Source organism: Paroedura picta, chromosome 2 (genome assembly GCF_049243985.1).
Source record: "Paroedura picta isolate Pp20150507F chromosome 2, Ppicta_v3.0, whole genome shotgun sequence".
Taxonomy (NCBI): domain Eukaryota; kingdom Metazoa; phylum Chordata; class Lepidosauria; order Squamata; family Gekkonidae; genus Paroedura; species Paroedura picta.
Genome location: NC_135370.1, coordinates 98,271,178 through 98,285,810, shown reverse-complemented (window position 1 = coordinate 98,285,810; position 14,633 = coordinate 98,271,178). Strand labels below are relative to the sequence as shown.

Here is a 14,633-nt window from a genome sequence, read left to right as displayed (position 1 = left end):
CCACAGGGATTAATTGCAGATGAACTATTATATAAAAGCACTTTTAGATGTTAGAAGTTGTCTTAGGTTGCTTCCAGCAGGATTCTAACTGCAACAGTGCTGCACACACAAAATCAATGCAACAATAATAAAATCAATGCAACAGAAATCCGGTATTTACATATCATTATTTAGATAACACAGTTAAACTATTTTATTTATAAAGAGCACAAAAAATCCCAGGTGTCAGGTCACCATCACACCTACAAATTTCACTGCTGTGCCTAAAATTATCAGCAATGGTTTTATTGTAGGTCTCATAGCAATACTCAGCAATACATTTATTATTTCAAATCAGAATATGTTTTGCTGTATGCAACAGACATAAAATACTTGTCATTGCTTGATTTCATTTGTGCCCCACCTAACAGACAAATTTGCTTATTTCATTCTCGTCTCCTGTTTTATCCTCACAACAACCTGTGAGGTAGTTTAGGCGGAAAGAATATTACTCACCCAAGGTCACCCAGCATTCATCTATGGCAGAATGGGGATTTGAACCTAGTCTAAACCACTACACCACAGTGGCTCCCAACTTTTAACCATTTGCTGGTGAGATGCAATTTCATATCTTAGCATTCTAATATTCAATTAAAATGAACTTGTGAAAGCAATAATGAAATTGTGAGAAATCAGGAAGAAGTTCAGCTAGTATAGGTAGATTTGGAATTTTTGGTACCTTGTGCATCCTCCAGGAACAGACCGAACAACTTTTAGAAAGCTGTTTAAATTTTATTTCATTGGATTTTTTTCTGTGCTGCTTAGCTAACAATATTTAATTTCTGATGCTCTTCCTAGTCCACATTCTGCTTCTAAGACAGAACAAATCTTGTTAACGTGCTGGGAGAAGATGGAATAGCTTGAAATACTTTTGTCCCTGGGTTAGGGGTTAGCTTGTTTTGGATATGGTAACTGGGGTTACTCCATATTTATATATTATAATACTTGTTATGACATTAATAGCATTATGAAAAACAGTTTTGGAATTAGGATTTTGACACCAATAATTAGAAAACACATTAATTAAAATGCAAATCCTGAAGACTAAAACAGGAGTCTGACCCCAAGAAGCAAAGAAAATGTATCAAGGCTTGAACCTATAGAAATGAAAGTTTCATATTCTTCAAACATTATTAAGTAACTTATCTAGAAGTTACTGATCTTTGATGAAGATTCCCCATCAATCTGTACATATTCTACTATGGCATTATATAAAAAGTTAAATATATCAAAGAACTTCCTATAATTTAGATTTCTAGGTATGGTTGTTGTGACAATATTCTACTTTTGCGAACAGTATTACAGAACTGATATATGGGGGGGGGGCACTTTACAAATGGAAAAATATTCATTATTTCAATTAAAAAAAACAAGTCGATGGGGGGAATACCTTTTATTGTTGTAATTTTGAGCCAGATTCATCTTACATTTTACATCATCTCTTACGTCAAGAAATATTCTTCTATTAAAGTATTTTAACACCACCAAATATATGGGATACTACTTTACATTAGTACTGTGAAAAAAATTACCTTAGAAACAAACTGCTATAAATTTGTATACACCTGCTAAGAGCTCAGAATCTTAAAACATTTTCAAATGTATTCCACACCCGAAGGGCAAGGGTGACCAAATTATGGTTCTCCAGATGTCCACGAACTACAATTATCATGAACACATGCTGATAGAGGCTCATGGTAATTGTAGTCCATGGACATCTGGACAGCCATAGTTTGGTCACCCCTGCCCTAAGGCATTCCACACCCCATCTTGCTCATCTTTGTTTTCATGATTAAACACACAATGGCATCATTCCCTTTTCCCATTAAACACAAGGCAGAATAAGTTCTAAACACAAAGTATGAGATTCAAGATAAAATGAAGAATTTATGTCTCAGTATATTCCACTCAGTGCTTATGTCCAAGAAACTAGTTTATAAACAGAACATAAAATTTAATAAATCTGTCATAAAAGTTTGAGTACAGTACTTTAATACCAACAAAGTTTTATTCTGGGTGTATAAGCTTTCATATGCCTGCACACTTCTTTGGATACACTGAGGAAAGTAGTAACAGCAATTAACTAATAATTACATTATGTACTTTCAGCCAAACAATACAATGGGTTGGGAAGACGTAACAGGATATTTTTCTCTGCTTTCCTTTGATTCATTTTATATATCAAAAAGGGATGCAATTGAGGTAATTACTTTATACATCCAACAATAAATCCAAGAAAGGGAAGTAATCTACAGGTGAAATCAAATTGATAAGTGATTCCACTTATCTGACCTGGTCTGATTTATTCAGACTCCACTTAGATTCTGATAACACCAGAGAATAAAGTAGAGGCAAAATTTATTGGCAAAGGCTGACCACCCTACTTCTTAGGGCCAGTTTGGTATAGTGGTTAGGAGTGCGGTCTTCTAATCTGGCATGCCAGGTTCAATTCTGTGCTCCTCCACATGCATCCAGCTGGGTGACCTTGGGCTCGCCTTGGCACTGATAAAACTGTTCTGACCGAGCAGTGATATCAGCGCTCTCTCAGCCTCACCCTGGTGTCTGTTGTGGGGAGAGGAAAGGGAAGGCGACTGTAAGCCGCTTTGAGCCTATATAACAAGGACTAGTAAAACATGAATCCGCAGATTTAGATGAAGGTATACACAATTATTTATGGATAAAGAAATCAATCCTAAGTGTCATTATACACAAATGGAGATATCATTATAGATGGATTTTTAAGAATATGGTTCACACATCAGAACATATTGAGCCCTCCAAATTCTCCAAGTTTATCATGATAAGAATACAAGAATTAAATGTGAATTTTTACTGTACAATATGGAAATTCAAGTTCTGGTAAAATACTAGAGATGATGAAGGAATCAACATTGAATGCCTACTAGAAGAAGAAGAAGAGTTGGTTCTTATATGCCGCTTTTCTCAACCCGAAGGAGGCTCAAAGGCCTATTATGAACGGAGGGGAAGGTCCACATTCGAGGTGGGATGGCGGAGGCTAAAATCACCAATACACGCCGCAGGTGGCAACCAGGCACAGGGTCAATGTATGCTGCTGAAAAAGCTGTGTTAGCAAAACGCGAAAGAAAGTGGAGCTTCCCGGGTGACCAGGGCACAACCAGAAGTGGCTCCAGAGTGGCCACGTGCATAATCGGGGAGGTCTGTGGTATACAAGGTTTCTGGGTATACTTGCTCTCTTCCCTTCCGTGTCCTTCAGTTCCGCCGGCAGAGCCTGCACTTGCACATGCCATTGCCGCCATCCTGGGCGGCCCAGCCTCGGTCAGCACCGTGCTTGCCTCCCTTCCTGTTTGCTCTGCATCACCGCCTCGTTGGCCACAGCCAGCAGCTGTTCTGGGTTTTGCCACTGTTGCGTTCCATCCCGTGCATTTGCGGTTTGCTTCACTTCTTCCTCCTCCGCATTTTCCATGAGACCGCCAACCGCCATTTCAGCAGCCATGCATAATAGGCCAAAGCGGCTTACAGCCGCCTTCCCTTTCCTCTCCCCACAACAGACACCCTGTGAGGTGGGTGAGGCTGAGAGAGCCCTGATACCACTGCTCAGTCAGAACAGCTTTATCAGTGCTTTTGGCAAAGCCCAGGTCATCCAGCTGGCTGCATGTGGGGGAGTGCAGAATCAAACCCGGCTTGCCAGATCAGAAGTCAGCACTGCTAACCACTATACCAAACTGGCTCTATATTATCAGTTTCAAGACTAAAGAAGATCATCAACATAGAAGGTGGAGCTTTAAATGAGATGATTGTGTTCAAACAGCTGATTACAAAACAAAAAGATAATTTATTGTATTAAATGTATACTTAAGTTGCGAGCAGAAAGGAAAAAATGTATGATTAAAAAGATGCAGAACTTTGGAGAACAAGTACCTATGCACCAAAGGGAATGGTTATGGGGAAAATAAATTAAGTTTTCAGCCATTCAGGTGTTAAGAAAATATTGGTATAATTTTTTTTCATATGGTATATTAATCCAAAGGATATTGAGAAAACAGATTAAAAATATACAACAGAAAAAGTTGAAATTGTCAAGATATAGAAGGAATTTTTTACTATATGTGGTGGACATTAAAAAAGCACAAAGATATTGAAAGTAAATGCATGGGAAACTCCAAAAAATATTAAAATGTAAATTCCCTATGGAACCTAAGAATATATTATTAGAAGTAAAGGTAAAGGTATCTCCTGTGCAAGCACTGAGTCATTTCTGACCCTTGGGGTGACGCCCTCTAGCGTTTTCATGGCAGACTCAATACGGGGTGGTTTGCCAGTGCCTTCCCCAGTCATTACCGTTTACCCCCCAGCAAGCTGGGTACTCATTTTACCGACCTCAGAAGGATGGAAGGCTGAGTCAACCTTGAGCCGGCTGCTGGGATTGAACTCCCAGCCTCATGGGCAGAGCTTTCAGACTGCATGTCTGCTGCCTTACCACTCTGCGCCACAAGATGCTCTTATTATTAGAAATATTGTCCAACAAATTACTGAAAGTTTTGGAAGACATATCTAAATATTCTAAAACCAGGCTACAGGATGGTACTTGCCCCCCCCCCAGCCCTTATAATGTGAAGCTGAAGTGAGTGAAGAAAGCATGGGGGATGTGGCACCTGTTGGCATTGGCCAGGAGGTCATTAAGACTGGTGGGGCTTCCATGGGGGAGGCAGGCCAGTTTTATTACCCCCGCCAACAGGAAGGAGGCATGCAAGATGTGCAGGGCCACCGCAGAGATGGCATCCAATATTTCCAGCCTCCGGCAGCAGCAAACAAGCAGTAAAGAACAGCAGGGCTTTTGGGGAGGAGGGGAGCTGTCTTCTGCACCACCACAGAGGAGAAGGGGGAGAAGAGGCAGGTAACAGTGACAGGGCCTCTGCGAACGAGGTGGCCAGCTTCCCTACTTCCACTGGTATCAAGAAGGTGGGTGAGATTGGGAGGGCCTCTGCAAAGGAGGAAGCCGCCTTCTGTGCCCTCGCCAGCAAGGAAGAGGCAGGCAAGAGTGGCAGGGCCTCTGCATAAAAGCTGCCAGTCTTCCTCACCCCCCACCAGCAAGGAAGCGGCAGGACCTCCATGGTGGAGGTGGTTGACCTTCCCTAGGCTTGGCAGTCTCAAGGAGGTCAGTGGCAGTCATAAGAGTCTCATCACATGGGACTGGCCTTCCATGGCCTGTTGTTGGCCCTGATTGCGGGCCTCACCCCGAGGGCCAATCAGAGAGCCAGAACACTGCTGAAAGTATGGTCACGATTTTATGTGGTACAATGGTTACAGTGGCTAAAATTATGTATGCAGCAAAACAGAAAACAGGTATCTGTCCAAACTTAATGAGAAAAAAATTATTATTATTTGAGATGCAGATAAATTTCAAAATCTGAATAGGAACGAAGTGTTTATATAGGGACACAAACTCAGGAGAAACAATTTAAAAGCTGTATATAAAAGAATTTCAATGCATATAAATATATTACAATGCAGAAGCAGAATTAGAATAAGTTTCACATATAAATGTAAAAGGAAGTGGATTTTGAACAACAAATCTCTTGGTTTTTATATTTTCTTTTGCACTTTGATATATTGAAAGCTATAACCAGTATCTAGAAATTATTATGAGATGTATAATACAGAACATGTAGAGTATATCAGTTGCGAAGTTTGAAATTTGGAGTGTTTGAGGTGGGGACTTTTGTATTTTATGGAGAATGTCTCAGAGATTGTAAAGGAAATATTGGAGAGAGAGCTCTTTTCTGTTTCATCTATATACATGGTACTTTTAGAGGTTTTATTATATATGGCTTGTTGTATGATCCCTCCTCTTTTTTGCCCTTTATGTTGTCATATTTTTAAAGTAAAAATATATTAATAAACAATACAACAAGATTAGGATTGTAGAAATTTGCAACCAACCAGAAATCTAAAAACAGAACTGAAGCGAAGCATAAGCAGTAATATGACTCATGAAATGATGCAAAATTACATAGCAGGAGCCTACGTACAGCAACCTATACAAACTAATATATACCACAGCTCTTAATCATTTATCCAAGTAAGTCTATGAACTATTTTTTACAGTGCAGCTCTATTAATATTATTATTTTAATTTAATTTTATAAGGCCAACAACACTACTCCTTTTTAAAAGATGTGAGGGTGCTGTACAGCAGTGGTCCCCAACCCCCGGGCCGTAGCCCGGCACGGGGCCACGAAGGCCTCGGCGCAAGGCCGTGGCTCCCTCTTCCCGCCCCCCCAACAGCAAGAAGCTCGCCAGGCATTGAGCAAATCTACCGCCAAAGCGGCCGATTAGCTTGCGTCCCGGCAAGCTTCTTGCTTTGGGAGGGGGGAAGAGAAGGTTGCCGGGCCGCAAGCTAATCGGCCGCTTCGGCGGCTGATTTGCTGGCGGCCTGGAGGGGTGGGGAAAGGGAGCCGCGGCCACCGGCATGTCGGCGGCGCAAACGCGCACGTGCAGACTGCCGCACATGCTCGTTTGCGTCCAGCGGCACCGCAAACGCTCGCGCGCGGCAGTTCTGCATATGCGCAGTGCTGCCGTGTGTGCACCCCACCGGATACAAATGCACACGTGCAGCAAGTCCACACATGCACGTTTGCGCTGGGGCTGCCACACGTGCCCGGGGGCCCGGGCCGCCCTCTCCCCTTACTTCGCAGCAGCGGGCCGCAGCAGCCAGAAGGTTGCAGACTGCTGCTGTATAGTATCACACACAAGGATAAGACGTGACTCTGGAAAGTTACTCTGCACAAACAGCAATGGTCTTCAAATTCCATAGGTAGAACTAACCATAGAATGACAACTGAATCTCTCAACCCCCATTCTTGTAATATCCATAAAAATATGAAACAACTGTTTTCAGAAGCATCTGGAGGGCTGGGAAGACAGTATGTTTGAAGCTCTGTATCTGTTTTGAAGCCCTCAAAGAGTGTGACCTAGGACATTTTTAAAAAATGTTTAGTGAGTAGGTTTGGAAGCAGGATTCCTAAGGTTTAATCAATTTCTTCCTCAAAAATCACAATTAGCAGGTATTAGACTCAGTAGAAACAAAAATTGCCTTAAAGGGTTTCATCTAGCTAAACTGCAGGTTATGCATACTTGTGCAAAAGCCATTAGCCCATAAAGAACTCACACATACTGCATGTTCCCACATTACCAGAAAAAGGAAGTCCCGGGGAAAAAGATGGGAAACTTGGGGGAGGAAGCAGTTTTCTGAAACTTTTCTCCCCTGTAAAAATGGATTATGGAATATTTCCTTTTACAATGATAATATGTTTATGGCAAAGTATTCATTCAATATTATTTCTAGAAACTATATACTATGAAGACTTTTATGTTAATGTAAAGTACCAAATCATTGCAATTATTGTACTTATGAGGATGAGTAAATTCTAAAATACAGTTCAAATACTGAAAAATACTGAGGATACAATTCTTTAAGAAAATGCAATTTCCAAATACTGTCAAATGAAATATGCTTTTCCAAAAGTTATTAGATGAATACATCCTTGCATGTCAGAAGTGTCCTGGAGGTATTTTTAAAATCTTTCAGGGATTTAAAATGAGGAAGATCAGAGCATTAAAATGGATTTTCAATCTGTAAAGACATCTAATTTTAAATTTTTCATTAAATTTCCTGGGGAAAAAAACATTATTCCTCCCATAGCTCCAAAATTTCCAAAAAAACATATCTTTACATTACAGCATAAGACATAACAGAAACTTGGAGGATTGCAGATTATATTATAAAATGGGAAGCATGCAATATAAAGGAGATTTTCAAATACTTTGTTAACAAACATACAAACAGACACAAACATACCTTTCCATCTTCTACAACTGCAAATATTGCAAAGAAAAATACTGCCAGCCTGTTCATGGCCTTCATGAACATGAAATTCATGGCCTTCACTTATATAATTCTTTCTTCTAGCAATTTCAACAACTTCATTCCAGAACATTCAAGTTCCTTAAGAGTACAAAAACCAGTACTCATATTTTGAAGGCCAATGCTACCCAAATTATCTAAATTCTCTGAGGTCCCTTGGAAAACTACAAGAGCTTTCTCAGTTAGAAGATAACAAGATATATTTTATGACAAACTTTTTATTGAATAAATTGTTGTTGGTCTTAAATGTGCTATTGGACTCTGTTGATCTACTTCAGACCAACAGGGCTACCCACTTGAATCTCTGTTCGCAGGTGAGACAGACACAGCACCACATGAACTCTAGAGTATCTCCAAAAAATTTCTGCAACACACAGGTTCCATGATGGGCAAACAGATTTGGAAAACGTTACTTTAAGCATAGAACATTTGGTAGCGAATCAGCAACCTAGACAGACTATGTTGTCTACTCCTCTCTTCAGTATCTCTTGTAACTTTTCATCCCATATCTGCCACAATTGTTTTTTAATATTGCAGGTTGGAACAGTCATATTGAGTGGCTGCAGCATAAATAGTGCCTTGTGACATCTTAACAATTAAACATGTTGGTCTTTGACACGCCACAAGATTCCTACTTACATGATAAGCCCCAGAACAAAGTTTGAGTCCAGTGACAACTTAACAACACAAGAAGAACCTTGTTGGATCAATCCAATGGTCCATCTAGTCCAGTGTCCTACCAGTTACTATGGAAGACCAACAACGGGGCATAGAGACCAAGGACTGCCCCTGATCTTGCCTCCTGCTCAGTCACCATGGCTAGCAGCCGCTGCTAGACGTGTTCTCCATTCATCTGTCTAATCCCCTTTTAAAGTTCGTAAGAATTTCTGAGTATGCCTACAGTGAGACTACAACCGCACCCATAAACACTAAAAGAAAAGAAGTCCCCTTATGTTCAAAGGGAAATGCTTTATGGCCTCCACTGAACCTTGCACCCCAATATATTTACATCCACGCACGATACGGGAATAAGGATTCCCTACACATTCCTCGCAAAAGTTTTAAGAGTCATCCTGGCCCGGTAGGCAAAGCAGCGAAGATTTTCCCGAGGAGGTTTCTTCCTTTGACGTTTCTTTTCCGCCACCTTCCTCCAGCGACAGCCTCCCCCCGTCCCCGTCCCGCGGCGTCCCGTCAGGCAGTGAGGCTGGCTTCCTCTTCGCAGGGCCCCTCCGCCCGTCCCGCTGGCCGCCTGTCAGGGCGCGCAGCTCTCTCCCTCTGCCCCGACGCGCCTTCGCCTTCGCCCCGCACGCAGCGCGGCCTCCTCCCGGTGGCCTCCGCGGCCTCTCCCCTGCAGCCGCCGCCACCCCCCCCCCCCCCGAGCCGCGGGCCCTCTCCTCGCAGCCTCCCGGGCCGCGTCTGAGGCGCTAGGCCCGCCCGGCCTCCTGGCTCACCTCTTTGGGGACCAGCTGGTTCTCCTCGCTGGGCACCATGGCCGGGGGCGGCAGCCTCGGGCCCACGGCAGGCTCTAGCGGGAGTCGTCGTCAGCAAGAGGAGCCTCCCGGGGAGGCCAGGCGGCGGCGGCCCATCGCGCTCCTCCGTCTCCTTTCTCTTTCTGCGTGCCGCCCGCACTGCTCCCCCCTCCGCTCAGGGAGGGCAAGGACAGCTCCTCCGCCCCCTCGCCTCCCCTCGCCAGCGCCAATCAATGGCAAAATGGCCGCCCACCAGGCTCTCGCGAGACGCCGCCGCTCCACGGGCTCCTTCCCCGCCCCTTGGGCCGAGGCGGCCTGGCTGGCGGAGCTGGTGTGCGGCAGCGGCTGTGGGAAAGTGCGCCCGCGCCTCAGCCTCTAATGACTTCCGCGCTTCGGGCGTGAGGAAGGGCGGCGAGGACAACGGGGCCTCCCTGCCAAGAACATCCCCAACCGCCCTCTCGCAGTTCCTAAAGAGCAGGGCTTTCCCCTTGGCTTTTTCAACCGATCTGTCTCTTCTTAAACCAAGCAGCGTTGCATGGATGCTTTTTGTCTTTTAAAGGTGTCACCCTGTTCTTGTTTACGTGGGAGTAAGCGGCATTGAATACAATGAGATTTGCTTTCCACCTTAACGGCGTGGTCTCAACAGGCTGCCTTCTGCGCTTGGCATTTAAATGTCGCAACAGCCAACTTGCTGAGGAGTTTTGGCGAGAGACCCAAAACTTGCACAATATTTTGTGTCGGTGCGGTTAGCCCTAATAAAAGCTATTACATGGATTTTCTTATTTTAGGACTTTGCATGAACCGGTATGTCTGTACAACTTTTTCCAGTATACATGCATGGTAAATAAGAGGCACTGCTGTTGGAATTCCCTAACCCTTCAACGCTAATTAAAGTGACAGCACAGTGCTAGCTTGTTCCTGGTAGTAATGTCCACTGAATAAGCCTTAGGATTCTAAGCAAATTTGCAACACTAAATAAATTAACTCAAAATCTTATTCAGGTCTATTCAGTGAAGTTTAATCAAGGGCAAGTATGCCCAAACTGTGGCTCACCAAATACCATGAGCCCCTGTCAGCTGGCCTAAGGTGTGGAGCCTGTAGATACCCTTGAATTGCAACTGATCTTCCGCTGACAGAGATCAGTTCTTCCAGAGGGTGGACTCAATCAAACTTTTCCAAGGTTTTTCCCTTCCCATGCTCCATCCCCATAAGATCCAGGAATCTACCCACCAGGAGTTGGTAACTGTAGGTAACTCTCAGGAAAGTGCTTTCCACTCTTAGACCTTTCAAAGGTATTTCAAAGCCTGTGACACTTATCACAAAGTCTTATTAGCCATGGTAGGAATTACTGCAGAGTGAACAAGGTTGAGCTGTTTATCTAATTGAAGCCAATAGAACAAGTTAATAATTTAATTCTTGTTGATGATGGGCTGTAGCTGAACTGGATTGCTGGGATCAGTGTAGCTCTGAGGAAGTGTGATTTGAACTTTGTATGGTTTCTATTATTTGTTATTTAATTCCCAACCTTTCAAATCCAGTTGGTCCTTTCAAAAAGGATCCCCCCTTCAAACTCTAAATACATTTTAAATGCCATCAGTTATTGCAAAGGTTTAGAAGCACATGCTGACCTCTTCTTTTACATAACAGCTGGTTGCTTTTTCCTCTTTTATGTAATCAACACTCTGTGGAAGAGAAACTACTGCAGAACTAGAATACACAACTCAGTATCCAAATTCAGAAAACAGTATGACAACAAATACTGTTATACTCCTTTAGATTCCAATTAATGCAAAAAATGTGTTAACACTTATTGACTGGAAGGTCCAGGTCTGAAGGGCTTAGCCAAAATTCTGTCACCCAGATTAGGGAAAGGCCCTGGAGCATATGGGGTGAAGTCTGAAAGTGGGAGCTATTCCTTTGTCTGGGAGTTTGTGTTGGAGTGTGTTAGGGCAGCTGGACATTTTGCCGTAAAGGTTGACAAGGGAGTTATGCCAATATGGTTGCAGATGCACCTGGGATGGGGGAATCGTGCTACTAACAAAAATCAGATATACCATGGATTGTAAGAACCTAGTTACTATCTTTTTTATTTTGTTTACTGCACTTAGATCCATTTTATAGATTCCCGAATTTGTGCCAGAAACGAAGTTGTTTAAAGAGACCCTGCACAAGGTCTTATCCTTTGGCTACTGGATATGCTACAGTTATACTCCCCTATGGAGTTTTCCTCTGCAACTCATGAGAAGGGGGGTGGATTTTACTCAAGGTGATAGCAGCTACAGTAAAAGGGAAAGCAAGATGGGCTAGTCTTGTCCCACATAGGGCTGCCAACTGTGGGTTGGGAAATACCTGGAGTCTTTGGAGATGCAGTCAGAGATGGGCAGGGAGGGACCTTAATAGAGTATGATGCTATGGAGTCCACCCTCTAAACAGCACTTTCTCCAGGGGCAGCAGGTCTCTGTTACCTGGAGATGAGCTGTAAAACCAGGGGATCCTCAGAGTTCCACTTGGGGACTGGCATTCCTAGCCTCACAAGGTGTAACAGAGTTATTCCTAAAATAGAAGTCAGGATTATTTATTTGGATAGGTGTTGGAGATGTAAGCAGCCAGTAGCAAATTTGATATGGTATGGGTGTGTTTGATTATCATGATGTTATGACTTGAAATTAATATGAATTAATTTATCTGGATTTTGATCAATTTGCTACAGTATTGGCGTACATTCCTTCTTCCTGAAACCTCTTGAAGGGACAGAGGCTGTGGACCTTATGAGAGTTAGCAATAGTTAAACAAGCAATGCTTCACAAGTAGGAAGCAATAGCTAAATTACATATTGAAGTATGAACAGAAGCAATGTTAGACCTTGCAAAGAAAAAGTTGCCACTTAAGAGACAAGAAACAAATATAAAGTATCTACTTTTCTGGTATGAATTTATGGAATTATTTGGATATGGATATTAACATGAGTGTATTAAGATGGAATTAGCTGGGCATTTGGGGGAGGAGTAAGAATTTTGGGAGGCGTGGCTCTAATTTGCCATGTGTTCTTTTTTTGCCTGATTCACACAGGATCACGGAGGTTAAACTTTTAAGATAACTCAGGTAAGATCCTGAGTTATATTGACCAAGTTCAGAACCAGAGTGCACTCAACCCAGCTTTTGGTAGGCTACTTGCTTGTGAAAATTCATGCTAAAGTTAAGGTTGTTTTTTCTTTTAAAAAGACATGGGCACCTTGAGGCATCTAGAAATGAAGAGAAGTCACTTAGTCCAGCTAGTTACTGACTGTATAGTGAGGGCCACATTCTTGGGCTACATTCAACTCAACCCTAGGTGCTGTACCATATTTCAATTTGACTTCAGGACAGGATTTGGAACACAGACTGCTTTGGTCGCCTTGGTCTATCAAAAACTAGACAGGGGGAATGTAACCTTGCTTGTTCTGCTAGATTCTCAGCATTCTTTGATACTATCAGCTATAGTATCCTACTAAGCCATCTCTCAGCTGTAGGTTTGAGGGGCACCATGTTATAAGGGTTCAAGTCCTATCTGGGGTGTTAGAAGATAGTGTTGGGATTTCCCTGTCCTGCCCCTTGGCTGTTGGCTTGTGGGGTGCCACAGGGTTCCATCTTATCCCCCATACTATTTAGGATTTATTTGAAGTCACCCTACCCCCAGAAGCTGATCTGCCTCCCAAAACTGAATTGTGCTATTCAATCTTTTGGTTGTTTGAAAACTTCAGACTTGTGGGGGGGGGGGGCACATGCTAGGGCCAAGTCTGATATCTACTTTCAATGAATGGTCCTCCATTATAACCAAATGTATAAGTAGTTTTAGATACATGAAATGAGCTCTGACTCACAAAATCTAATACTGGAGCAAATTTTATTTGTCTCTAATGTGGGATTTGACTCCTGTTTTATTTTTGCTGATAACCAAAAAAAGCCCTCATACTTCTGCAAAGTTCTGTTCCTTGTGGCTAACATATATTTTGTGCTTGTCTTCTTTGAATATTTTTGCATATTGTCTTTATTAATCTATCTGGCCTCTTATCCTTTATCATAAATGAGTCTATGCAGAAGTAAGACCCATTTTATTCCATAGTACCTTTACTCTCAGGAATGTGTTCTTAGGATTGCTGTCTCCAGTGTTCCCAACTGTCTAGCAGGTGCATGTTCCTATTTCCTTCAAAGAGACCATAAGCCACTAGTATCTAGGACCTGTGGGGAATCTACCCAGGCAAAGCGCCTTCCAATTGGCCCCTTACCAGGACAGACAGCAGTTCTAGCCAATTGGGTGAGGGCACAATCTAGGCCCTCACCAGGACAGGCCAGAAATTGACAGGGAAGCGGCAGGACACCATGAGTAAAGAAGGAGGCCCTCCCCTCGGGCCTGTGCTTCTAGGCCCGAGGGGAAGGCCACACCACTGCCGGGGGGGGGGGAAGCAGGCCTTCCCACCGGGCCCAGAAACGCTGCTTCCGGGGGCAATGCTGCCTCTATGTGTCTGCTGGGCGGCCATGGCGGGGGGGAGGGGGCTTTCAAAGCCCGTTCTCATGAATGGGCTTTGAATCTAGTTAATCATATAGCTTTACTGGAGAACCAGGCAATCATCTGAAATCAGCAGCTTAGAATTTTTTTTAAATCTTCATAATTTTGAAAACTCTGGTTAAGGAAAGAATAACACCAACTATTGCTTGTGAAAAACAAATAGATTGATGGAAACCGCATTCTATAACATTAATTTGGATCTTGGCTTGATTAGCATAAATGAATTACAGCTATAAACACATTCCTGGGGAAATGAATAATGAGCTACCAAGGAAGGGTGGCCTACAAAAATAAAGTTTAATATTATTATGTTCAAATAACTTTAAAAAGTAAAATCTGTGGGAAATATGAAGTATATTTTTCAATGATTCATTGGTCATTGAACATTTAGAGGTTATTCACCTGTTACACTCTGGTTTATGGGTAATCTGGGGCTGCCAATAGTTCAGATATGTTAGTGCATTGCAAAATGAGTAGTTTGTCTATAGAAGAATTGCACGTCAAGCGGTAACTTTATTGTAAAGACCGTGAGAGTGATGCAAAGGTTTTGTGTCATCTGGATTTGTAATAACGATGAGAACATTTAAATGAATAAACTTGCATTCTTTGAATAGCAACTAGTTTAAACTCTTCAACAGTCGTTTCAGCTGTGAACATTGTTAGCACTTCCCCA

General features: G+C 42.7%; 1 protein-coding gene across 3 annotated transcripts in view; it reads right to left on the bottom strand.

The window, feature by feature from the left end:
• USP47 (ubiquitin specific peptidase 47) overlaps nt 1–9,661 on the bottom strand; it is a 73,230-nt gene extending 63,569 nt beyond the window's left edge. Inside the window, exon 1 of one of the 3 annotated variants that reach the window (XM_077321814.1) lies at nt 9,397–9,661. In XM_077321814.1, the coding sequence (XP_077177929.1) occupies nt 9,397–9,435 (39 nt within the window). In that variant the 5' untranslated portion in view covers nt 9,436–9,661. The remainder of the gene's footprint in view (nt 1–9,396) is intronic. The other 2 variants (XM_077321813.1, XM_077321815.1) reach the window with 2 other exon arrangements.
• Between the last annotated feature and the right edge of the window lie 4,972 nt (nt 9,662–14,633).